The 24,913-nt window shown below is 47.2% G+C and overlaps 1 protein-coding gene across 6 annotated transcripts in view; it reads left to right on the top strand.

The window, feature by feature from the left end:
* The window catches only part of ACSF3 (acyl-CoA synthetase family member 3), a 44,581-nt gene that overhangs the window by 7,635 nt on the left and 12,033 nt on the right, over window positions 1–24,913 (top strand). For all 6 annotated transcript variants that reach the window (XR_005723377.1, XR_005723376.1, XR_005723378.1 and 3 more), the window contains exons 3-6: window positions 550–705; window positions 3,249–3,403; window positions 4,226–4,371; window positions 7,543–7,655. Coding sequence is in view for 3 of the 6 variants with exons in the window: in XM_040253683.1 (XP_040109617.1) it covers window positions 550–705; window positions 3,249–3,403; window positions 4,226–4,371; window positions 7,543–7,655 (570 nt within the window). In the remaining 3 variants the exon portion in view is untranslated. The remainder of the gene's footprint in view (window positions 1–549; window positions 706–3,248; window positions 3,404–4,225; window positions 4,372–7,542; window positions 7,656–24,913) is intronic.

Here is a 24,913-nt window from a genome sequence, read left to right as displayed (position 1 = left end):
GAGATCTGGCTAATTCAGTCCATAAGTCAGTGTGAACCGAGTTGGGCTGGCTGCAGGCCAAGCGTGATTATAGACTCTGTCTCCCAGGAGAGGCCATCTCTGGGCCAGTATTTCTGGGGGGTGGCAGTCACTGCAGCATGCACGAGGATGGGCTCGGCAGTGACTCAGGAGTTTTTGGTGGAACTGGGGAGAAAGAGGTTCTGGAATCAGCAGGGTCAGACTGGCAGCTGGATTCAAGCCTGGGCTTGAATCTACAGGAAGCACTTGTAGATTCTCTGACCGCCTTGAGGGAGAGCTGCCCAGAGTCTGCAGAGGTCTTGGGACTCCAAATTTAAGGTCCTTTTAAACTGGCTGAAGTCCCTGACTGCATGCAGCCCTGCTCTCCAACAGAAGGGTTGGTGGCTGGACAGACAGCCCCAGGTCAGACCCCAGGTCATTTTGTTATCAGCTCCCCGGGATGCGCCAAGGGCGGGCCAGCGGGTCTCCCTCTCCCCGCCTTGGCTAGGGAGGCCAGCCCTCCTGCCCTGAGGCTGTGCTGTCGTCCTGCAGGTGACGGGGCTGGTCGACAAGTGGGCCTGGACAAAGGATGATGTGATCCTCCACGTCCTCCCGCTGCACCACGTCCATGGTGTGGTCAACAAGCTGCTGTGCCCACTCTGGGTAGGGGCCACCTGTGTGATGCTGCCCGAGTTCAGTGCTCAGTTGGTAAGTTGGGGATGAGCTCTCAGTGTTGCCGGCTGGGCCCCTATGGGCCCAGCACCTCCTGGGGTGGGGCACAGGCACCCAACAGGGAGTTTCCTGTTGCTGCTGGAGCCAGGGATCCCGAGTCAGAGCTTCAGGCAGCACAAGTTATTCTGTCAGTTCTGGAAGTCCAGGTCCAGAAGGGTCTCACAGCGCTGGGGTCCAGGTGTCTCGGGCCTGATTCTGTCTAGAGGCCCCAGCAGGATCTGCTCCTGCCTCTCCCAGATCGTGGAGGTACCTGCATCACGCTAGCCTCTGCTTCTGTGTCCTCGTGGCTGCCGTCCCTTCTGTGGTCAGACCTCCCACTGCCTCCCTCCTGTAAGAACCATGTGATTGCATCGGGCCCACCCGGCATCTGGTCTGGTGGAGTACATCCCTGTGGTGTCATCTAGTGTGTCTCGCTGTCCCTTCTACTTCTAGAGATGTGATGCCAAACTGTTTCCCGGAGCTGTGGTAGTGTTCACGTTCTCACCAGCAGTGTGTGATGACTCCAGCTCCCCCCATTCTCACCAGCATTCGTTATCTCACTGTGGTTTAAGTTTGCATTTCCCTGATGACTGAGGATAGTGAGCATTTTTTCATGGTCTTATTGGCATCTGTGTTTCTTTGGTGAACTGTCTATTCAGATGTTTTGCCCATTTTAAAGTCAGGTTGTTTGACTTCTTAAGTTTGTTTATTCTGGATGCTAGTTCCTCATCACATAGATGGTTTTGCAGGTATTTTCTCCCATTTTGGCTTGTCTTCTCATTTTCTTAATGACATCTTTTGAAGCACACATGCTTTTAATTTTTTTGATGAAATCTATTTTATCTGTTTTTTTCATTTCTTAGATCATGTTTTTGCTGCCATACCTAAGAGATCTTCACCTAACCAAAAATCATGAAGATTTTCTCCTATGTTTTTTCCTTGAAGTTTTATGGTTTTAGCTGATACGTTTAGGTCTCTGACCCACTTTGGGTTAATTCTTAGGTATGGTGAGAAATGGGTCTAGAATTCCTCTTTTTGGATGTGGATATTCAGTTGTCTCTGCACTGTTGGTTGGAAAGATTGTCCTGCTGGAGTGATCTGGTGCCCCTGTCACAGATCAGCTGGCCGTCATCGTATCGATTGTTTCTGGAATCTCGTCTGCTCTAATGGTCTGTGCATCTGACCTTACACCAGCATCACATGCTGTTGAATGTAGCGCTCTGGAGTCAGTTTGGGGGCATTCTTCACTTTCCTCCCTCCTTTTCACATTTGTTTTGACTCCTCCGAGTCCTCTACCTTTCTCTGTAAATTGTAGGGTCAGCCTGTTGATTTCTGCAAATCAGAGCGTGCTGGGGTTTGGGGAGAACTGCTGTCTTAGCAACACTGGGTCTTCCCATCCGTGGACGTGGATGCATCTCTACTGACCGAGCACGCTGTCTCTCCTGACGTGTCATGCTGTGTCACCTCGTCCTACACTTGGTGACGCTCTTTTTCCTCTTCTCTCCTGTATGTATTTCTGTTTGGATCGTTTCCATTGACTTGTGCCTGATCTCTGTCTTTTCTCTGCTGCGTCTAGTCTGTTAGTGTTTGCAGTGAATTCCTCGTTTCGCATAATGTACTTTCCAGCATATAATGGTTCTCTTGTATTCCTACTTCTCTGATGAAATCCTTGATCATCCCCCAATTCATTCCTCCTCTCCAAATTTCTTAACCTATTTAATAATTTATACTCCTTGCCATAATTTCAACATGTGTATTCTGAGGGTCTGCTCCTGTTGACTTTTCTTCTTTTCATACAGGCTTTATAAAGGGGCGGGGTTGTCTGTAAAAGAACGATACAGTTTTCTTCCTACAGAGGCACACCTTTCCTGTGGAGTAGCTCAGGTGAGGAGCTAGTTACTAGCGTCTGATTAGGAGCCAGGGTAGGGGCTGCCTGTGGGAGAGGCTGTCTATGTGGGGTGTGCTGAACTGCTGTCCCACCCTGACCAGGTGCTGGTGCAGTGGCTCCATGGAAATGAGGGTGAGCACGCGCGAGCACTTTGTCAGTGTGAGCTGAAAAACTTGAAGCATCTCTATAATAAAACAAGAAACATCTGTTAAAGAGAGTAAAATACAAAATTGACGTGACTTCTTCGGATACAACAGTACCACCCTCTGCCCCCATCGTGCGTGGTCTGTGCTGCGCTCCAGCCTGCATGGCCCCTTCCCCGGCTGCGTCCACGCTCGTCTGCATGGCTGGAAAAGTCTGAGGTGCCACCTCTTGCCTGATGGTGGATCTGAAGCCAGTCCCTGAGCCAGGACCCATCCCCTGCCTGCCCCCCCCATCCTCTTCCACCTCAGACCAGACGCCAGGGTCCCCTGCACAGTGACTACACGAGGGCCAGGAGCTTCTGTCACCCTGTGAAAGTGAGACCCTCTGGCACTTGAGAAAAGGGGGTCCTCTGTTAATAGCACTATTCCTGGAACTGAAGGCCCACACACCTGTCTGTGCAGGTGTGTCTTCTAGTCTTTTTGCTGTCTGGGTCCTTTTCTCTTTTTAGGTTTGGGAGAAGTTCTTAAGTTCTGAAGCTCCCCGGGTTAATGTATTTATGGCAGTGCCTACCATCTACAGCAAGTTGATGGATTATTATGACAAGCATTTTACCCAGCCTCATGTCCAGGATTTTGTGCGTGCAGTTTGTGAAGAAAAAATCAGGTCAGTGAATATAGTCCACCTTCCCATCTGGAAAGTCCTAAAGATCAATAAATGTAACTCACTTTTAGTGAGTCAGTTCTACTAAGTTTTAGGAAGCACTGTGTTCTTTGTACTTTAAAATGTGTCTCTACATCTCTCTCAACACACTTGTATTCCCAGCACAGCTGCCTGGGTTCTGCATCCGTGTCTTTGTTCTGTCTCTGGGTCCCTCTGTCCGTCTATCTCTGTCTGCCCACCCATCTTCCAGTGGAGCCTGAAGGATGAGGGTGAGAATGTCCTATCTGAACCCACATCTGCAGGCTCTCAGCAGCCCCCAACCTCCACACAGATACCCTTCCTAACAGACATGCTAGCTCTTTGGCCCCATCTGTGGCACGTTTGGTCTCCATGTTCCCACGAGTCTGCAGACCACGGCTCCTCTCCGTTTGTAGTTGCTCGGTTCACCTGAGAGTGCAGGTACAGAAGTGACTAGTTTGGCAGGTCTTGACAGGTCTGATGACATGTGCACCGAGAGCCCGGACAGCCATGAACTTGGCACCCTCTGTGTATCTGATTCCTGGTTCTTACAAGGAGCTCAGGAAGGGTTTCCTGGAGAGAGTTCCCGACTGCCTGAGATGAATATCTGATCTGGGCCTTCTGCTCCCGTTTAACCGCTCTCTGCTCCTCTTCTGTAAGATGCTTGGTGGAACTGGTGCCCTCTGTGAGGGTGCCACCCTCCCACGAGGCACTGCTCTGGGGCCCCCAGGACAAGGATAGCATGCACTGTGCTGAAGCAGCTGTATGCTCCTGAGAGACTGAGATGCCTGTGGTTGTGCTGGGCAGGTTGATGGTCTCGGGCTCTGCTGCGCTGCCCCTGCCAGTGCTGGAGAAATGGAAGGGTATCACCGGCCACACTCTGCTGGAGAGGTACGGGATGACGGAGATTGGCATGGCCCTGTCCAACCCCCTGACCGCAGCTCGCCTGCCAGGTATGAGCAGCGCCCGCCAGCTGTGTCCTCCCTCTGCTCTGGGTCCTCGGGTGGACCAGTCTACAGGCGATGCTGCCCTGCTGGGTTAGGGGAGCCTTCCCAGGTGACCCTGGATTCCACGTGACCCGGAAGCCATGTGCTTGGTAGAGCACCCCCAGGCTGGGTGCTGCGTCCTCCAGACCAGGTCACCTGTGGCCCAGAGCCTCCCATCCAGGTGCCCTGAGCCACACAAGGGCAATGGCAACAGAGGAGATGGCGGGTGTGGGGGGCAAGGGAGGAAGGGCCCCCACCTGTGCTTGGTGACCTGCGTGCCTCTGGATGGCCTGCTGCTCTGGGAGGCCTCCTGCCCTTTGGTCTTCCTGTCCCTCCTTCTCTAGGGCATTCCACACAAACAGCCTTCAGATCTCGGATCCCTGAGAGGGAACCTGAGGGCAGAGTCTGAAGCCTGAGATGTGAGCCTGTTCTGTTCTGGGCTCTTTTCCAGCCCTTGTGGCCTGTCTCCTCCAGTTTGTCCAAAACACAGGAGGAGTCTCAGAAATAAATCTAAGGTGATTCTGTGCCTGTACTTCTGTCTGTCCATTCACTTGTCTTACATGGACAGTAAAAGGCACCCTTCTTGGGGGGTGGTCTGTGAGTTCTCAGTATGTCCCCCAGCACTGTCAAGTAGGCGACTCTGAGTCACCTCAAGAGCCTCCCCCTTTGTGGTCAGCACCTCCTCCCTGGCCAGCGAGCAGGTCCCTGGTTGCACCCCCTGTAGCTGTGCTTCTCCTGGACTATCGCACAGACTCAGCCTCTGGACCTGCCTTTGGGGTCTGTCTTCTCTCATGTGGTAGGACGAGTCTGAGACACATCCTGTGCCAAGCATCATCTATGGTGTTCATGGGCTGCCTTTTGCTAACCTGTCCACCACGGATGGATACTGGATTGTGTCCAGTCTTGGACAGTTACTAGTCAGCCTGTTGTGCAGGTTTGTGTGCAGGCTGCTGTGTGAACATGTCCTTACATCTCGTGGGCAGATGCCTCAGAATGCAACTGCTAGGTCACAAGGTGGGTGTGAACTGTGCACAGAACAGTCCTGAAGCAGAGTTGATCTTATCCTCGATAGATGAGGACCCTGAGGCTTGAGCAGTTGTTCATGCTCTGTTGCCACCAAAGACAGTTGGGTCTGGGGTAAGAGAGGGGCCAAGAGGTGGGCAGGGAATCTCCTGATCAAGACCAAGAGAAAGCTCAGGCTGGGAGCTGGGACCAGGGCCAGGATAGGATTCAGCAGCACAGGGCCATTCGGGCGTCTGCGGAAAGGTGTGGAGCACGCTTGGGGTAGAGGCAGAGGCCGGGGACAGAGGGACCTGCGCTAGCGCCCTCCTAGGGTGAGGCCCCGGGGGTGACCTGGACACGCACTGACGGGAGGCTGCCAGCACTTACTGGGCCCGGCCAAACAGGCACCCCAGGACCCAGTGCAGCACGACTTCCCGCCCCAGAAGCCAGGAGGGGCCAAAAGACAAAGTCACCCGGACACAGCTGACACCCATTTTAAAGGGAAGCGGAAGGATGGAGTGACCCTGACCACAGCCAGCGAGCTCCTTGGTGGACACGAAAAGTCCATGCAGTGTGGGAGGGGCTACGTCACACTGCAAAGAGCAGGGCTACGCCTCCATGTTGTGGGAGGGGCCGCATCCCCACTCTGTGGGAGAGGCGGTCACACCGTGTGGGAGGGGTCACTCCCCTCTCTGTGGGCGGGGCTGTGTCACGCAGTGCGGGAGAGGTCACGTTTCGTGTTGTGGGAGGGACCATGTCCAAACAGTGTGGGAGGAGTCATGTCCCGTAGTATGAGAGGGGTTGTATCACGCCCTGTGGGCAGAGCCACGTCCATGCAGCGTGGGAGGGCTTTGTCACACAGAATGGAAGGGGCTGCGTCACACCTTGTAGGCAGGCCGGTCATGTTCACGGCATGTGGGAGAGGCCACATCAACCTCATGTGGGACAGGTTTCTTTCTGGGCTGACAGAAAGTTATGGAACTACATGGGGTGCTGCTTGCACAACGTTGTGAATGTGCTAAATGCCACTAGTTCTATGCCTTATACTAAATAACTGCATCATATATAGATTTTGCTTCAGTTTTTAAAACCTTTGGGAGCAAAAGAGGAGGAGGCCCCTAGAACCTTAAAAGACAGGCTGAAATGAACAAGACGTCACCATCTAGCAAACTGAGACGTCACCATCTAGCAAACTGAGACCCGGTCACAGACTCTCCCAAGAGTGTGGATCCCAGAATACTGGGCAGCTCGTGGAGTTTGCCAACTGGGTTTCCTGGGGGTTTTTCAGTTCAGTTCAATCGCTCAATCGTGTCCGACTATTTGCGACCCCATGGATTGCAGCACGCCAGGCCTCCCTGTCCATCACCAACTCCTGGAGTCCACCCAAACCCATGTCCATTGAGTCAGTAATGCCATCCAACCTCATCCTCTATCGTCCTCTTGTCCTCTTGCCTTCAATCTTTCCCAGGATCAGGGTCTTTTCAAATGAGTCAGCAAGGGCCTGAAACGAAGTGAAGGCTCAGACACCAGGCCTCTGGCCCTAGAGGCTCTGTCCTGCCTCAATTGTTCATTATAGTGTCGTTGCAGCCACCACCTGCCCTCACTTTTGCAAGTTCAAATGTTGATTGTAACGATGCGGAGGAATGCACTGAGCAAACTACAGGGATCTAATAAGTGAGCCAGGATGCTAGCTGCATCACTCCTGCTGTGAGGATGCCCACTGCCCCCGCCCCACACCCGTTCCACTCTTGCCCCTCACCAGAGACAAATTACAGTCGCCTAGGCCCTGACTACCCAGACAGGTGCTCAGTGAGGCAGACGTTCCCTGCATCCGGCTCTGGGTGCTGGGCGACCACCAAGGTGACCTGAAGACCTTCTGGGGCATTTGGAGCCCCAGCTGCTGCTCTGTGGTTCCACCTAAGGCTCTGCTCTTGGCTGCTGGTGCTTTGCCCCTCGGTGTGCACCTGACCCTAGGTGGGATCCCCCTGTCTGTGCACAAGACGGTCCGCGGGTCTCCCTCCACCCCACCCCAGTGTGCCCACATGACGTCAGGCAGCTCCCAGCACCTCCGCATGCGGGCACTCTCCAGAATCCTACTGACCACCTCTGTTACTTGTGCCTTCCCGCCCCTTGCAGGGTCTGTGGGGACCCCGCTGCCCGGCGTCGAGGTGCGCATTGTGTCGGAAAACCCACAGAAGGACGGCTCCCCCTACATTATCCATGCAGAGGGAAATGAGGAGGACACCAAGGTGAGTCTGTTCGCACTGGTGGCACGTGGGCATTGCACAGCCATTACCACCCAGCAGGCCAGTGGCAGAGGCAAAGTCCCTGCTGTGCAGGGCAGCTCCTGGACCACAGCAGTGCTGGTGGACCTTGACTCCGGGCACTGCTGGTGTTTAGGGCACTGCCCACCATGCGGACAGTGCAGAGCAGAGTGAGGCCAGGTTTCTCCTCGGCTCCTTCCTCTGAGCCATGTTGAGGGGGGTCAGGAGGATCTCAGCTAGGACAGCCTGAGCTGATGGTGAGACTGGCCCCCCCAGCCTAACAGTCACCCCTTTGGAAAAAATTCATTGGAAATGGAGATTCCTGCTTGGGAAGCCACTGTCTGCTGTCTGTGTTGTTCTAAGATCTGGAGGTAAAGGGAAGCAAGGACTGTGGTCTCGTTTCAGTGAGGACTGTCACAGCCACAGGCCTGCTGGTCACCAGTGATCAGGGTCACAGAAGAGGTCAGGATTGGTGGGAAGTGGAATTTTTAAGAGATTGTTTTATGTACAGCAGCTCTTTATACTGTGGACTTCTGTTAAGCTGAAAGTACCAGGGGTTCCTCATTTCAGCATTTTTTTTCTTCCTGCCCGTGCTCTAGTGTCACTCCCCGTGCCCCCCACCCCACCCCTCACCTGTGCCTGGAGGGGCCCAGGCATCCCTGCCCTTGTGGACCTCAATCTCATCATGGGAGATGGCAACATCCAGGAGATGGTTGTTGAATGTCTGAGACCGAGCACGTGGGGGGAACTTGGGTGGTTTTTACTGTGATTTTATGAAAAATGACATCAATGCCGTGGTCTGGGCATGGGTTGGAAAAGAATTTTCAGACAAGAGGCAGAATGAGAGGAGAATGGAGTTTATTAGGATGGGAAACAGTGAGCTGAGACCTTTCGTGGGCTAGTAGCCAGTTTTTACAGCCTCAAGACAAAGGTCCTGCTGGAAGAGTGGCATTAGGTGATTGGTTAGGGTGCTATAAGGTGGGTATTTTTAGCTAATGTGAGGTCAGGGGGCTGCTAGTTTAGATCCTGGGGGCTCATGGCAATGGTTGCTTTGGGACTCGGTTGTTCTGGAGATGACCTGGGTATAGGACTCCACAATCAAGAAGTATGTGTTCCTTTAACTCAAGAACCTCTCACCTGGGTTGCTTTTGCTGGGCTCGTGTGGGCCTCTAGACCAGCCTTGTTCACGTCCACAGTGTGTGGGCAGCTTTCAGGGTGGCCTAGAGGTCCCCAGCCCTGGTCGTCACTCCCTGACCGTGCTCTGCCTGGGCTCTAGCGCCAGCCCAGCTGGCTCAGGGCCGGCAGCCACACTCACATCTCAGGATCCTTCTCTGGCTCTTGGCCTGTTCCCTAAGGTCCCCTCCGCCTCCTCATGGACTCCTGCCCACACCCAAGTCACCTGCCCCAGAGTCCAGCCCTCCCTGCAGTATCAGGGCAGCCCCCCCAACCCTTCTCCCCGCACCCCACCGCGGATGCTCAGCCCACCCCCCACTTTTGGTGTTTTTCCAGGGTCCCCGCACTGGAGGAGGTTTCCCCAGCAGAGGAACTGTGTGGGTAGCTGGGCCCATAGGCAACAGCAGCACAGACAGCATGGGGGCCCTTGCACCACCCTCCTCCAGGTGCCTGAACACCTTTCTGCGAGATATCTCAAGACCTGCTGGAGAGAAGGCAGGGTGGGGAGCAGGTCCCTTCTCAGTCACAGCCAAGCCTAATGACTTTGTCCCTGTGGGGCGAGCAGCCCGCCCCCTCCGCCAGCTCCTGCTCCAGCCTGAAGGGCCCTCCTCACTGAAACATGCTCAGAATAGGAGGCTCCAAAGCGGCAGCCCGGGCCCTGAGCACCTTGACAGTCAGAGAAGGAAGCGAGTGGTCCACAGAGGTGGGGGCTCCAGGGCCCTGGGGACAGCAGAGGTGAGGAAGCTTGGGACTTGGAGCTCTAAGCGGCATGCTCTGGAGCGTTTCCAGTTCAGTTGAAGGGCCCATGGGAATGGAGATGTCTAGATGGCTCACCAACAGGTCTTTTGCCCCCTCTGCCATGCGCCACCCCCCATGCTTGTGCTCACGAGAAGGGTGGCAGCGCCCCCATTCTGAGGCTGGGTGGGACTTGGGGTACTTCTCACTGCCCTGCCCCTGTAGGGACCCTGTAGAGAGAATAAAGCAAGTCTCCATGCAGGAGCAAAACCTGCATGGAGCCTACGCCCGGCTTCCTGCACTTAGCGGGACAAAGCGGCCAGGGTGAGGCCCAGAGGCATGGCACCCAGGCTCAGGCCTTGCTGGGGGGAGCTGGACGCAGGTACTGTGCACTGCTGATGGCGGCAGAGGAGGACGTGGGCTCCCAGGTGCGCACCTGGTCTGAACACGTTACTGAAAAGTACTGGTTATGTCCCTGACCCGGGACTCACAGCAAAACCCTCCAGCTCTCATCTGATGGCTGCCCGCACTCCACACAGTCCAGACAGGAGGCACTGTAATGTTCGGAAGTCAGGGTTCAGGGGTTTTGTTAACATCTAATTGAAAATCACTTCAAACTTACAGGAAAGTTGCAAAAATACTTGAGTCAAGAAAGCCCGCTGGCCTAAGCCCACTGCACCTGTCCTTCCCCACGCATGTGGGCTCACCCTCCTGACAGTGGGCCCAGGCGGGTGTCCACTTCTGCCAGTCCTTGGCTCACTGCCTGCACACCCCACCACCCCACCTCCGTGCAGTGACACCACGTGGCGACTTCCTCCCCTGCAGGCTCATCAGGGGTCTTATTTTTTCCATATGGAGATCCAGTTGTTCATATGCTATTTGCTGAGAAGACTACTCTTTCTTGTTTGTAAAGTATATACCTGTGGATCACAATCAACTGTGGAAAATTCTGAAAGAGATGGGAATTCCAGACCACCTGCCTGCCTCTTGAGAAACCTATATGCAGGTCAGGAAGCAACAGTTAGAACTGGACATGGAACAACAGACTGGTTCCAAATAGGAAAAGGAGTACGTCAAGGCTGTATATTATCACCCTGCTTATTTAACTTATATGCAGAGTACATCCTGAGAAATGCTGGGCTGGAAGAAGCACAAGCTGGAATCAAGATTGCCCGGAGAAATATCAATAACCTCAGATATGCAGATGACACCACCCTTATGGCAGAAAGTGAAGAGGAACTAAAAAGCCTCTTGATGAAAGTGAAAGAGGAGAGTGAAAAAGTTGGCTTAAGGCTCAACATTCAGAAAACAAAGATCATGGCATCTGGTCCCATCACTTCATGGGGAAACATTGGAAACAGTGTTTATTTTGGGGGACTCCAAAATCACTGCAGCCATGAAATTAAAAGACGCTTACTCCTTGGAAGAAAAGTTATGACCAACCTAGATAGAATATTTAAAAGCAGAGACATTACTTTGCCAACAAAGGTCCGTCTAGTCAAGGCTATGGTTTTTCCTGTGGTCATGTATGGATGTGAGAGTTGGACTGTGAAGAAAGATGAGCGCAGGAGAATTGATGCTTTTGAATTGTGGTGTTGGAGAAGACTCTTGAGAGTCCCTTGGACTGCAAGGAGATCCAACCAATCCATTCTAAAGGAGATCAGTCCTGGGATTTCTTTGGAGGGAATGATGCTGAAGCTGAAACTCCAGTACTTTGGCCACCTCATGCGAAGAGTTGACTCATTGGAAAAGACCCTGATGCTGGGAGGGATTGGGAGCAGGAGGAGAAGGGGACGACAGAGGATGAGATGGCTGGATGGCATCAGTGACTCGATGGACGTGGGTCTGAGTGAACTCCGGGAGATGGTGATGGACAGGGAGGCCTGGCGTGCTGCAATTCATGGGGTCGCAAAGAGTCAGACACGGCTGAGCGGCTGAACTGAACTTATATACCTATTTGAATATATGTGTTGTTGTTTAGTTGCTCAGTCCCGTCTGACTCTTTTGCACTCCAAGGGTAGCCTGCCAGGCTCCTCTGTCCATCTCCTCTGGGATTTCCCAGGCAAGAATACTAGAGTGGGCTGCCATTTCCTTCTCTGGAGGATCTTCAACACCCAGAGACCGAACTCACGACTCCTGCATTGCAGACGAATTCTTTACTGCTGAGACTCCAGATATATTTTCTTCCATTGATATATGTATCTGTTCTTCTGCAGTACCACAGTCTTGACCACTGTGACTTTATAGTAAATCTCAAAATTGTAGTGTTAATCTAACAACTTTATTCTTATTCGAAGTTTTTCTGGCTGTTCTAGTTCTTTTGCTTGCCCATACCATTTCAGAAATAGTTTGCCTATATCTACAAAAAATTCCTTTGGGAGCTTGGTGAAAATTGCATTCAACTATATATCAGTTTGGGGAGAGTTGACATCTCTACTCTAAGGATTCTTTCAATCTGTAAATGTGGTACACCTCCCCCATTTACTTAGTTCTGCTTTGGCAGGGGTTGTGTGAGTGAGATCTTCAGCATGCTGCTGCTGTACATGTTCTGTTAGATGCATACCTGAATATTTCCTCCTTTCTCCATCTCTTACTCATTTTTCTCTTTTTCAATGATTGTAAGTGCAGAATTTTTTTTGGTTTTTGTTTCTAATTATTTATCCCTAGTATATAGAAATAGGATTGATTCAAGCTATTCACTTTGTATCTTGGTAAATTCATTTTTTAACTTTCAGTTCAGTCGCTCAGTTGAATCTGACTCTTTGCGACCCCATGGACTGCATCACGCCAGGCCTCCCTGTCCATCACCAACTCCTGGAGTTCACTCAAACTCATGTCCATTGAGTTGGTGATGTCATCCAACCATCTCATCCTCTGTCCTCCCCTTTTCCTCCCACCTTCAATCTTTCCCAGCATCAGGGTCTTTTTCAACTGAGTCAGTTCAGCGCATCAGGTGGCCAAAGTATTGGAGTTTCAGCTTCAGCATCAGTCCTTCCAATGGACACCCAGGACTGATCTCCTTTAGGATGGACTGGTTGGATCTCCTTGCAGTCCAAGCGAGTCTCAAGAGTCTTCTCCAACACCACAGTTCAAAAGCATCAATTCTTTGGCACTCAGCTTTCTTTATGGTCTAACTCTCACATCCATACATGACCACTGGAAAAACCATAGCTTTGCCTAGACAGTCCTTTGTTGGCAAAGTAATGTCTCTACTTTGTAATATGCTGTCTTGGTTGGTCATAGCTTTTCTTCCAAGGAGCAAGCATCTTTTAATTTCATGGCTACAGTCACCATCTGCAGTGATTTGGGAGCTCCCCAAAATAAAGTCTGTCACTGTTTCCATTGTTTCCCCATCTATTTGCCACGAAGTGATGGAACCAGATGCCATGATCTTAGTTTTCTGAATGCTGAGCTTTAAGCCAACTTTTTCACTCTCTTCTTTCACTTTCATCAAGAGGCTCTTTGGTTCTTCTTCTCTTTCTGCCGTAAAGGTGGTGTCATCTGCATATCTGAGGTTATTGATATTTCTCCCGGCAGTCTTGATTCCAGCTTGTGGTTCATCCAATCCAGTATTTGTCATGATGTACTCTGCATATAAGTTAAATAAGCAGCATGGCAATATACAGCCTTTATGTACTCCTTTCCCAATTAGGAACCAGTCTGTTATTCCATATCCAGTTCCAACTCTTGCCTCTTGACCTGCATACAGCTTTCTCAGGATACAGGTCAGGTGGTCTGGTATTCCCATCTCTTTAAGAATTTTCCACAATTTGTTGTGATCCACACAGGCAAAGGCTTTGGCATAGTCAATAAAGCAGAAGTAGATGTTTTTCTGGAAATCTCTTGCTTTTTTGATGATCCAACAGATGTTGGCAATTTAATCTCTGGTTCCTCTGCCTTTTCTAAAGCCAGCTTGAACATCTGGAAGTTCATGATTCATGTATTGTTGAAGCCTGGCTTGGAGAATTTTGAGGACTACTTTCCTAGTGTGTGAGATGAGTGCAATTTTGCAGTAGTTTGAGGATTCTTTGGCATTGCCTTTCTTTGGGATTGGAATGAAAACTGACCTTTTCCAGTCCTGTGGCCACTGATGAGTTTTCCAAATTTGCTGGCATATTGAGTGCAGCACTTTCACAGCATCGTCTTTCAGGATTTGAAACAGCTCAACTGGAATTCCATCACCTCCACTAGCTTTGTTCATAGTGATGCTTCCTAAGATCCACTTGACTTCACATTCCAGGATGTCTGGCTCTAGGTGAGTGATCATACCATTGTGATTATCTGGGTCACAAAGATCTTTTTTGTATAGTTCTATGTATTCTTGCCACCTCTTCTTAATATCTTCTACTTCTGTTAGGTCCATACCATTTCTGTCCTTTATTGAGCCCATCTTTGCATGAAATATTCCCTTAGTATCTCTAATTTTCTTGAAGAGATCTCTAGTCTTTCCCATTCTATTGTTTTCCTCTATTTCTTTGATTGATCACTGAGGAAGGCTTTCTTATCTCTCCTTGCTAGTCTTTGGAACTCTGAATTCAATTGGGTATATCTTTTCTTTTCTCCTTTGCCTTTTGCTTCTCTTCTTTTCACAGCTATTTGTAAGGCCTCCTCAGACAACCATTTTGCCTTTTTGCATTTCTTTTTCTTGGGGATAGTCTTGATCACTGCTTCCTGTACAATGTCATGAACCTCCGTCCATAGTTCATCAGGCACTCTGTCAGTCAGATCTAACTGCCTGAATCTATTTCTCACTTCCACTGTATAATTGTAAGGGATTTGATTTAGGTCATACCTGAATGATCTACTGATTTTCCCTACTTTCTTCAATTTAAGTCTGAATTTGGCAATAAGGAGTTCATGATCTGAGCCACAGTCAGATTATATTCTTTGGCTGCAAAGAATACAATCAGTCTGATTTTGGTGTTGCCGATCTGGTGATGTCCATGTGAAGTCTTCTCTGGTATTGTTGGAAGAGGGTATTTGCTATGACCACTGCGTTCTCTTGGCAAAACTCTATTAACCTTTGCCCTCCTTCATTCTGTACTCCAAGGCCAAAAATGCTTGTTACTCCAGGTATTTCTTGACTTCCTACTTTTCAGCTTTAGGACTTTTAAAAAATTATTTTTCCTTGAGATTTTCTACATACGCAGTTGCAAATAGAACAAATTTATTTCTTCTTTTCCAATCTGTATCCCTCAATTCTTTTTCTTGACTTATTGCCCTGACTAGGATTTCCTGTATGATGTCAAAAAGGAGTAGTGAGAGTGAGTGTCCTTATCCTATTTCTGATCTTATAGGGAAGGTATTTGGTCTTTCACTGGTAAGCATGACAGTAGCTAGACTTTTTGTAGATCCCATTCCGTTTTTGATATGCTGAGAGTTTTTTCTCATGAATGGATATTTTCAAATGTCTTTTCTGCATTAATTTCTTCTTCCTTATTTGGCTGCTAATATGATGGATTATGGCCTACCCTAGTGGCTCAGACAGTAAAGAGTCTGCCTGCAATGCAGAAAACCCGAGTTCGATCCCTGGGTTGGGAAGATCCCCTCGAGAAGGGAATGGCAGCCCACGCCAGTATTCTTGCCTGGAGAATCCCTTTGACAGAGGAACCTGGCGGGCTGCAGTCCATGGGGTCGGACACAACTGAGCAACTAACTCACATGGTGATTGCACTGAATGATTTTTCTTTTTTTAACATTTACTTATTTATTTGGCTGTATTGGGTCTTAGTTGTGGCACTCGGAATCTTGGTTGCCTCATGCAACAGTCTCTCACTGTGCTGCGCAGGTTCTCTGGCTACAGCCCCATGAACTGTAGCCCTCATGTAGCACCTTAGTTCCCCAACCAGGGATCAAACCCTTGTCCCTTGCATTGCACAGTGGATTCTTAACCACTGGACTACCAGAGAAGTCCCTGCATGATTTTTCTAATATTGAACCAGCCTTGCATTTCCAGGACACACCCCACTTGGTTATGGTATATCATTCTTTCTATATAGTATTGGATTTGCTTTGCTGACATTTGTTGAGGATTTTTGCATCTGTATTCATGAGGGATTTTAGTCTGTAGTTTTCTTATACTTTTTTCTGTCTTGCATATGAAGGTAATGCTGGCATCATAAAATTATCTGGGAGGTGTTCCCTCTTTTATTTTCTAGGGAGGATTGCATATAATTGGTGTTGTGTATTTTATAGAATTTCTACCTAACCGTCAGGCCTAGTGGTTTCTTTTTCTTATTTTTGGAAGGTTTTAACTATGAATTTAGTTTCTCTAATAGTTATAGACGATTCAGATCATCTCTTACATTTGGTAGATTGTGGTTTTTGAGAAATTGAATACTTTATGCATGAAGTTTTTCACAGTATTCCTTTATTGACCTTTTAATGTCTGCTTAGTATAAAGTGATATCCTTCTCACAACACATATTGATAATTTATCTCTTCTATTTATTTTTTCTTTGTTATTCTTACTAGAATTTTATCCATTTTTAAAATGTTTTTTTAAAAAAATTCACTTCAGGATTCCTTGATTTTTCTCTATTTCTTTTCTCTTTGCAATTTTAATTGGTTTCAGTTTTTATCTATATTGTTTCTTTTCTTCTGCTTGCTTTTGGCTTACTTTTCTCTTTTTCTATTTTCTTAAGGTAAAACTTTAGGTTATCGATTTGAGACTCCTTTTTTTCTAATATATGCATTTAATGATATGAACTTCCCTCTAAACATTGCTTTAGCTTTGGTGGTTTAGTTGCTAAGTCATGTCTGACTCTCAGAACCCCTTGAACTGTAGCCCACCAGGCTCCTCTGTCCATGGAATTTTCCAGGCAAGAATGCTGGAATGGGTTGCATTTCCTTCTCCAAGAGATCTTCCCAACCCAGGGATCGAACCCATGACTGCTGCATTGCAGGTGAATACTACTGAGCCACCAGGGACGCCTTACCTCTGAAATTTTGATACATTGTATTTTAATTTTCATTATATTCAAAATATTTTCTAATTTCCCTTAAAACTTTTTCTTTGACTGATGGATAAGTTAGAAGTATGTTGTTTATTTTCCAAGTTTTAAAATTTTTTCTTTTATTGATTTCTAATTTAATTCCACTGCAGTCAGAAATGGAGAAGGAAATGGCAACCCACTCCAGTACGCTTGCCTGGAAAATCCCATGGACAGAGGAGCCTGGTAGGCTACAGTCCCTGGAGTCGTGAAGAGTCGGACACGACTGAGTGACTTCACTTTCACTTTTCACTTTCATGCATTGGAGAAGGAAGTGGCAACCCATTCCAATGTTCTTGCCTGGAGAATCCCAGGGACCGAGGGGCCTCGTGGGCTGCCGTCTATGGGGTCACACAGAGTCGGACATGACTGAAGCAACTTAGTGGCACCCACAGCAGCAGTCAGAAAACAGACTCGGTATTATTTCAGTTTTTATAAATTTGTTGAGATGTGTTTTATGACTCAGAATGTGGTCTTTCTTGGTGACTGTTCTGGTGCACTTGAACAGTGTGTATTCTGCTGATTTTGGTTGGAGTGTAAATGTCCCTTAGATGAAAATGGTTGATGATGGTGTTCAGGTCTCTCTCATATCTGTGCTGGTTTTCTGACTACGAGTTCTAGTACCACGTGAGGAGCGTTGAATTCCCCAGCCATGATTGTTTGTCTGTTTCTCCTGTCAGTTGTGCGCAGCTTGTGGGATTTTAGTTCCCTGACCATGGATCGAACACAGGCCTGCAGGAGTGAGAGTGCAGAACCCCAGCCCCTGGACCCCCAGGGAATTCCCTCCTATCAGTCTTTTGTTTTGTGCACTTTGAAAGTCTGACGCTTGGTGAATACACATTTATAATTGCTCTGCCTTCTTGGTGAATTGACTTGTATCATCATGTAAGGCCTTCTTCAATAAACAATGCAAAGAAATAGAGGAAAACAATAGAATGGGAAAGACTAGAGGCTCTGCAAGAAAACTGGAGATACCAAGGGAACATTTCATGCAAGGATGGGAACAATAAAGGATAGAAATGGTATGGATATAAAGAAGCAGTAGAGATTAAAAAGAGGTGGCAAGAATACACAGTAGAACTGTACAAAAAAAGGTCTTAATGACCTGGATAACCACGATGGTGTGATCACTTACCTAGAGCCAGACATCCTGGAATGTGAAGTCAGTGGACCTCAGGAAGCATTTTTCCAAACAAAGCTAGTGGAGGTGATGGAATTCCACCTGAACTATTTAAAATCCTAAAAGATGATGCTGTTAAAAGTGCTGTGCTCAATATGTCAGCAAATTTGGAAAACTCAGCAGTGGCCACAGGACTGGAAAAGGTCAGTTTTCATTCTAATCCAAAGAAGAGCAGTGCCAAAGAATGTTTAAACTGCTGTACAATTGCACTCATTTCACATGCTAGTAATGTAATGCTCAGAATCCTTCTACTTAGGCTTAAGCAGTACATGAACTGAGAATTTCCAGGTGTACAAGCTGGGTTTAGAAAAGGCAGAAGAACCGGAGATCAAATTGTCAACATTTGTTGGATCATAGAGAAGGCAAGAGAATTGTACAAAAACATCTACCTCTGCTTCACTGACTACACGAAAGCTTTTGACTGTGTGGATCACAGCAAACTGTGAAAAATTTTTAAAGAGATAGGAATACCAGACCACCTTACCTGTCTCCTGAGAAACCTGTATGTGGGTCAAGAAGCAACAATTAGAACCAGACCTGGAACAACTGACTGGTTCAAAATTGGGAAAAGAATACGACAAGGCTGTATGCTGTCACCCTGCTTATTTAACTTATATGCAGAGTATATCATATGAAATGCCGGGCTGGATGAATCACAAGCTGGAATCAAGACTGCCAGGAGAAATATCAACAATCTCATATATGCATATGATACAACTCTAATGGCAGAAAGTGAAGAGGAACTAAAGAGCCTCTTGCTGAGGGTGAAAGAGAGGAATAAAAAGCCTGGCTTAAAACTCAGCATTCAAAAACTGAGGTCGTGGCGTCTGATCCCATCACTTCATGGCAAATATAAGGGGGAAAAGTGGAAGCAGTGACAGATTTTCTTTCCTTGGGCTCCAAAATCACTGCAGGTGGTGATTGCAGCCATGAAATTCAAAGATGCTTGCTCCTTGGAAGGAAAGCTGTGACAAACCTAGACAGGGTATTATAAAGCAGAGACATCACTTTGCTGACAAAGGTCCATTTAGTCAAAGCCATGGTTTTTCCAGCAGTCACGTGTGGATGTGAGAGGTGGGCCATAAAGAAGGCTGAGTGCTGAATTGATGCTTTCAAATTGTGGTGCTGGAGAAGACTCTTGAGAGTCCCTTGGACTGTAAGAAGATCAAACCAGTCAATCCTAAGGGAAATCAATCCTGAAGATTCACTGGAAGGACTAATGCTAAAGCTGAAGCTCCAATGCTTTGGCCACATGATGTGAAGAGTCAAATTATTGGAAAAGACCCTGATGATGGGAAAGATTGAAGGCAAAAGGAGAAGGGGGCAGCAGAAGGTGAGATGGTTAGATATTATCACTGATTTAATGGACATGAATTTGAGCAAACTCCAGGAGATAGTGGAGGACAGAGGAGCCTGGCATTCTGCAATCCACGGGGTTGCAAGAGTTGGACACAACTTGGTGACTGAACAACCGTGAAGCTGCTGGTAACATTCTGCTGTTAAATTTATTTTGTTTGTATTAATATAGATGCTTCCTGATCTATGGCTTGGTTTCTTCTGACTGATATTTGCATGGCATATATTGTTCTATCCCTTTGCTCCTAACCTGCCATGTAACTGTATTTGAAGTGAGTTTTTTGTAGATAGCACATGCGTGTGTTAGTCGCTCAGTCATGTCCGACTCTTTGCGACCCCATAGACTGTAACCCGCCAGGCTCCTCTGTCCGTGGAATTCTCTAGGCAAGAATACTGGAGTGGGTTGCCATGCCCTCGTCCAGGGGATCTTCCTGACCCAGGGTTTGAACCAGATTCTCCCGCATTGCAGGCAGATTCTTTACCTTCTGAGCCGCCAGGGAAGCCCTGTGGATAGCACATAGTTGGATCATGTATGTCTTCTAATCTAATTTGAAGTTTGTCTTCTAATTGTTACATTTAGACCATCATGTACATTTAATATGACTGTTGATATGTTTGAATTTAAGGCTCTCATTTGTTATTTGCTTACCGTTCTGGCCCTCAGTTTTCTCATTGCTTGGCTTTCCTCCAACTGCCCTGTTTGAGATCATTTTTTTTTAGTATTCCATTTTAATTTGCCTGCTGAGTTTTTGAACATACATCTTACAGTTTTTAGTAATTGGTCTAAGGACTACAAAATACATGGTTCACTGTTTGAGATCGACTTAGACTCAACATTGTGACACTTCCAGCAGGACACAGAACTCCTACTACTGCCAAAGAAAAGGTAATCATTGCTCGTGTTAAGTGCTGAGGCTGACAAGGACCCACATGATGGGTGTAGGGACCCCTTCTGGAATATGCAGAAGGCAGAGAGACTGGGCTCATCCCTGAAAAGAGCATCAGCAAGAGCGGGTGACAGCCAAGGAGCAGTGGGGGTCACTGGATGGAAGTTTACCAAGAGGAAACCTCATGGGTCAGGGGGATCCTGGCTAAACAGGATCCTAACAGGATTTGTACTGAAGGCCAGCTGGGTGGGTGGTCAGCCATCACCAGCGAGGTGGCGGGGATGAGGAACTGGACAGATAGGAGGGTAAGCAGATATCCAAGTGGAGGGGCCTCTCACTAAACTGACTTAGCTGAGTTCTTGCTAAAACTGGCTTTCTTAGGAAGTACACTTTAGCTCAGTTGGTAAAGAATCTGCCTGCAATGCAGGAGACTGCGGTTTGATTCCTGGGTCAGGAAGATCTGCTGGAAAAGGGTTAGGCTACCCACTCCAGTATTCTTGGGCTTCCCTTATGGTTCAGCTGGTAAAGAATCCACCTGCAATGCAGGAGACCTGGATTTGATCCCTGGATTGGGAAGATCCCCTGGAGAAGGGAAATGCTACCCTCTCCAGTATTCTGCCCTGGAGAATTCCATGGACTGTATGGGGTCGCAAAGAGTCGGACACGACTGAGCGGCTTTCACTTTCACACTGATGGGCCTAGGAGAGGTTTAGGAGGCTGACCGCTGTTGAATGGGGCAGAGGGTCTTTGTCATACCGCTTGGGTCACTGGGCCTTCTCCCTTTTAGGTTGTGGTTGTCATACATAATGGCGCCGTGTATGGCAAGCTTCCTTAGACAGTGGTACAGTTTTTGCTTTCAGTGGTCAAAAATTCACAAGGAAAAGAGTCAGTTTTATTCAGCCAAATATTTACCAATTCTGTTGCTTTTCCTTTACTTCTGATCTTCCAGGTTCATTCTGACTAAGGAATTTTGTAGTAACTTTTTTAGGTCAGATCTGCTGATGAAAGACTCTTTTATTTCTTTCTTCATTTAAGACTGTCTTTACTTTATCTTCATTCTTGAAAGTTATTTTCACTGGATTTGGAATTCTGGGTTGTCAATTATTTCAATGCCTAAAACATGTTATTCTGTTTTTTTTTTTTTTTTTTTTTTTTTTCTGGTCTCCACTGTTTCCGCAGAGAAGTAAGTGTTGTTTGATTGCCTCAAAGTATGCCCTGATGTCAAGAGTTTTGTCTTTCTTTTTAGTTTTCAGTGACTGGATTATGATATGTCTTGGCTTGTATTTCTTTGGGCTTATTTGGGGCTCATGGAGCTTCTTGAGTCTTGAATCTTGAGCCTCTTGAATACATTTCTGTATTTCACCAAACTTGAGGGATTTTAAGCCAAATTTTATCAAATATCTTTGTGTCCCTAGCTTTTCCTCTTCTGAGAATCCGATATCATGACTGTTAGCCCTTGTGATACTGGTCTTGGCTTCTCATTACTGGTTTATTTTTTCCAGTAGTTTTTTCTCCTGTTCAGGTTGAGTAATATCTATTGCTGTTTCTTCAGGTTCTATGATTCTTTCAGTTTTGCTACTGAGCCCATTCAATGTTAGTGTTAGTCACTTCAGTTCAGTCACTCAGTTGTGTCCAACTATTTGCCACCCCATGAATCGCAGCACGCCAGGCCTCCCTGTCCATCACCAACTCCCGGAGTTCACTCAAACTCATGTCCATCGAATCGGTGATGCCATCCATCTAGCCATCTTATCCTCTGTTATCCCCTCCTTCTCCTGCCCCCAATCCCTCCAAGCATTAGGGTCTTTTCCAATGAGTCAACTCTTCACATGAGGTGGCCAAAGTATTGGAGTTTCAGCTTCAGCATCAGTCCTTCCAATGGACACCCAGGACTGATCTCCTTTAGAATGGACTGGTTGGATCTCCTTGGAGTCCACGGGAGTCTCAAGAGTCTTCTCCAACACCACAGTTCAAAAGCATCAATTCTTCAGTGCTCAGCTTTCTTCACAGTCCAACTCTCACATCCATACATGACCACTGGAAAAACCATAGCCTTGACTAGACGGACATTTGTTGGCAAAGTAATGTCTCTGCTTTTCAATATACTATCTAGGTTGGTCATAACTTTCCCTCTAAGGAGTAAGCATCTTTTAATTTCGTGGCTGCAGTCACCATCTGCAGTGATTTTGGAGCCCAAAAACATAAAGTCTGATGCTGTTTCCTCTGTTTCCCCATCTATTCCCCATGAAGTGATTGATGGGACCAGACGCCATGATCTTCGTTTCCTGAATGTTGAGCTTTAAGCCAACTTTTTCACTCTCCTCTTTCACTTTCATCAAGAGGCTTTTTAGTTCCTCTTCACTTTCTGCCATAAGGGTGGTGTCATCTGCATATCTGAGGTTATTGATATTTCTCCTGGCAATCTTGATTCCAGCTTGTGCTTCTTCCAGCCCAGCGTTTCTCAGGATGTACTCTGCATAGAAGTTAAATAAGCAGGGTGATAATATACAGCCTTGATGTACTCTTTTCCTATTTGGAACCAGTCTGTTGTTCCATGTCCAGTTCTAACTGTTGCTTCCTGACCTGCATATAGGTTTCTCAAGAGGCAGGTCAGGTGGTCTGGTATTCCCATCTCTCTCAGAATTTTCCAGTTTATTGTGATCCACATAGTCAGAGGCTTTGGCATAGTCAATAAAGCAGAAATAGATGTTTTTCTGGAAATCTCTTGCTTTTTCTATGATCCAACAGATGTTGGCAATTTGATCTCTGGTTCCTCTGCCTTTTCTAAAACCACTTTGAACATCTGAAAGTTCATGGTTCACGTTTTGCTGAAGCCTGGCTTGGAGGATTTTGAGCATTACTTTGCTAGCATGTAAGATGAGTGCAGTTTTGCAGTAGTTTGAGCATTCTTTGGCATTGCCTTTCTTTGGGATTGGAATGAAAACTGACCTTTTCCAGTCCTGTGGCCACTGCTGAGTTTTCCAAATTTGCTGGCATATTGAGTGCAGCACTTTCACAGCATCATCTTTCAGGATTTGAAATAGCTCAACTGGAATTCCATCACCTCCACTAGCTTTGTTCGTAGTGATGCTTTCTAAGGCCCACTTGACTTCACATTCCAGGATGTCTGGCTCTAGGTGAGTGATCACACCATCGTGATTATCTGGGTCGTGAAGCTCTTTTTTGTACAGTTCTTCTGTGTATTCTTGCCACCTCTTCTTATATCTTCTACTTCTGTTAGGTCCATACCATTTCTGTCCTTTATCAAGCACATCTTTGCATCAAATGTTCCCCTAGTATCTCTAATTTTCTTGAAGAGATCTCTAGTCTTTCCCATTCTGTTGTTTGCCTCTATTTCTTTGCATTGATCACTGAGGAAGGCTTTCTTTTCTCTCCTTGCTAGGCTTTGGAACTCTGCATTCAGATGCTTATATCTTTCCTTTTCTCCTTTGCTTTTCACTTCTCTTCTTTTCACAGCTATTTGTAAGGCCTCCTCAGACAGCCATTTTGCTTTTTTGCATTTCTTTTCCATGAGGATGGTCTTGATCCCTGTATCCTGTACAATGTCATGAACTTCTGTCCATAGTTCATCACGCACTCTGTCTATCAGATCTAGTCCCTTAAATCTGTTTCTCACTTCCCCTGTATAATCATAAAGGATTTAATTTAGGTCATACCTGAATGGTCTAATGGTTTTCCCCACTTTCTTCAATTTGAGTCTGAATTTGACAATAAGGAGTTCATGATCTGAGCCACAGTCAGCTCCTGGTCTTGTTTTTGTTGACTGTATAAAGCTTCTCCATCTTTGGCTGCAAAGAATATAATCAGTCTGATTTTGGTGTTGACCATCTGGTGATGTCCATGTGTAGAGTCTTCTCTTGTGTTGTTGGAAGAGAGTATTTGTTATGACCGGTGCGTTCTCTTGGCAAAACTCTATTAGCCTTTGTCCTGCTTCATTCCGTACTCCAAGACCAAATTTGCCTGTTACTCCAGGTGTTTCTTGACTTCCTACTTTTGCATTCCAGTCCCCTATAATGAAAAGGACATCTTTTTGGGGTCTTAGTTCTAAAAGGTCTTGTAGGTCTTCATAGAACCGTTCAACTTCAGCCTCTTCAGTGTTACTGGTTGGGGCATAGGTTTGGATTACTGTGATATTGAATGGTTTGCCTTGGAAACGAACAGAGATCATTCTGTTGTTTTTGAGGCTATATCCAAGTACTGCATTTCGGACTCTTTTGTTGACCATGATGGCTACTCCATCTCTTCTAAGGGATTCCTGCCCACAGTAGTAGATATAATGGTCATCTGAATTAAATTCACCCATTTCAGTCCATCTTAGTTCACTGATTCCTAGAATGTTGACATTCACTCTTGCCATCTCCTGTTTGACCACTTCCAATTTGCCTTGATTCATGGACCTGACATTCCAGGTTCCTGTGCAATGTGGCTCTTTACAGCATCAGATCTTGCTTCTATCTCCAGTCACATCCATAACTGGGTATTGTTTTTGCTTTTGCTCCATCCCTTCATTCTTTCTGGAGTTATTTCTCCACTGATCTCCAGTAGCATATTGGGCACCTACTGACCTGGGGAGTTCCTTTTCCAATATCCTATCATTTTGCTTTTTCATACTGTTCATGGGGTTCTCAAGGCAAGAATACTGAAGTGGTTTGCCATTCCCTTCTCCAGTGGACCACATTCTGTCAGCCCTCTCCACCATGACCCTCCTGTCTTGGGTGGCCCCACACGGCATGGCTTAGTTTCATTGAGTTAGACAAGGCTGTGGTCCGTGTGATCAGATTGGCTAGTTTTCTGTGAGTGTGGTTTCAGTGTGTCTGCCCTGTGATGCCCTGTCGCAACACCTACCATCTTACTTGGGTTTCTCTTATCTTGGATGTGGGGTATCTCTTCACGGCTGCT

Source organism: Oryx dammah, unplaced genomic scaffold, assembly GCF_014754425.2.
Source record: "Oryx dammah isolate SB20612 unplaced genomic scaffold, SCBI_Odam_1.1 HiC_scaffold_13, whole genome shotgun sequence".
NCBI lineage: Eukaryota > Metazoa > Chordata > Mammalia > Artiodactyla > Bovidae > Oryx > Oryx dammah.
Note: the sequence above shows the minus strand (reverse complement) of the source record. Positions and strands in the feature narration are given on the sequence as shown.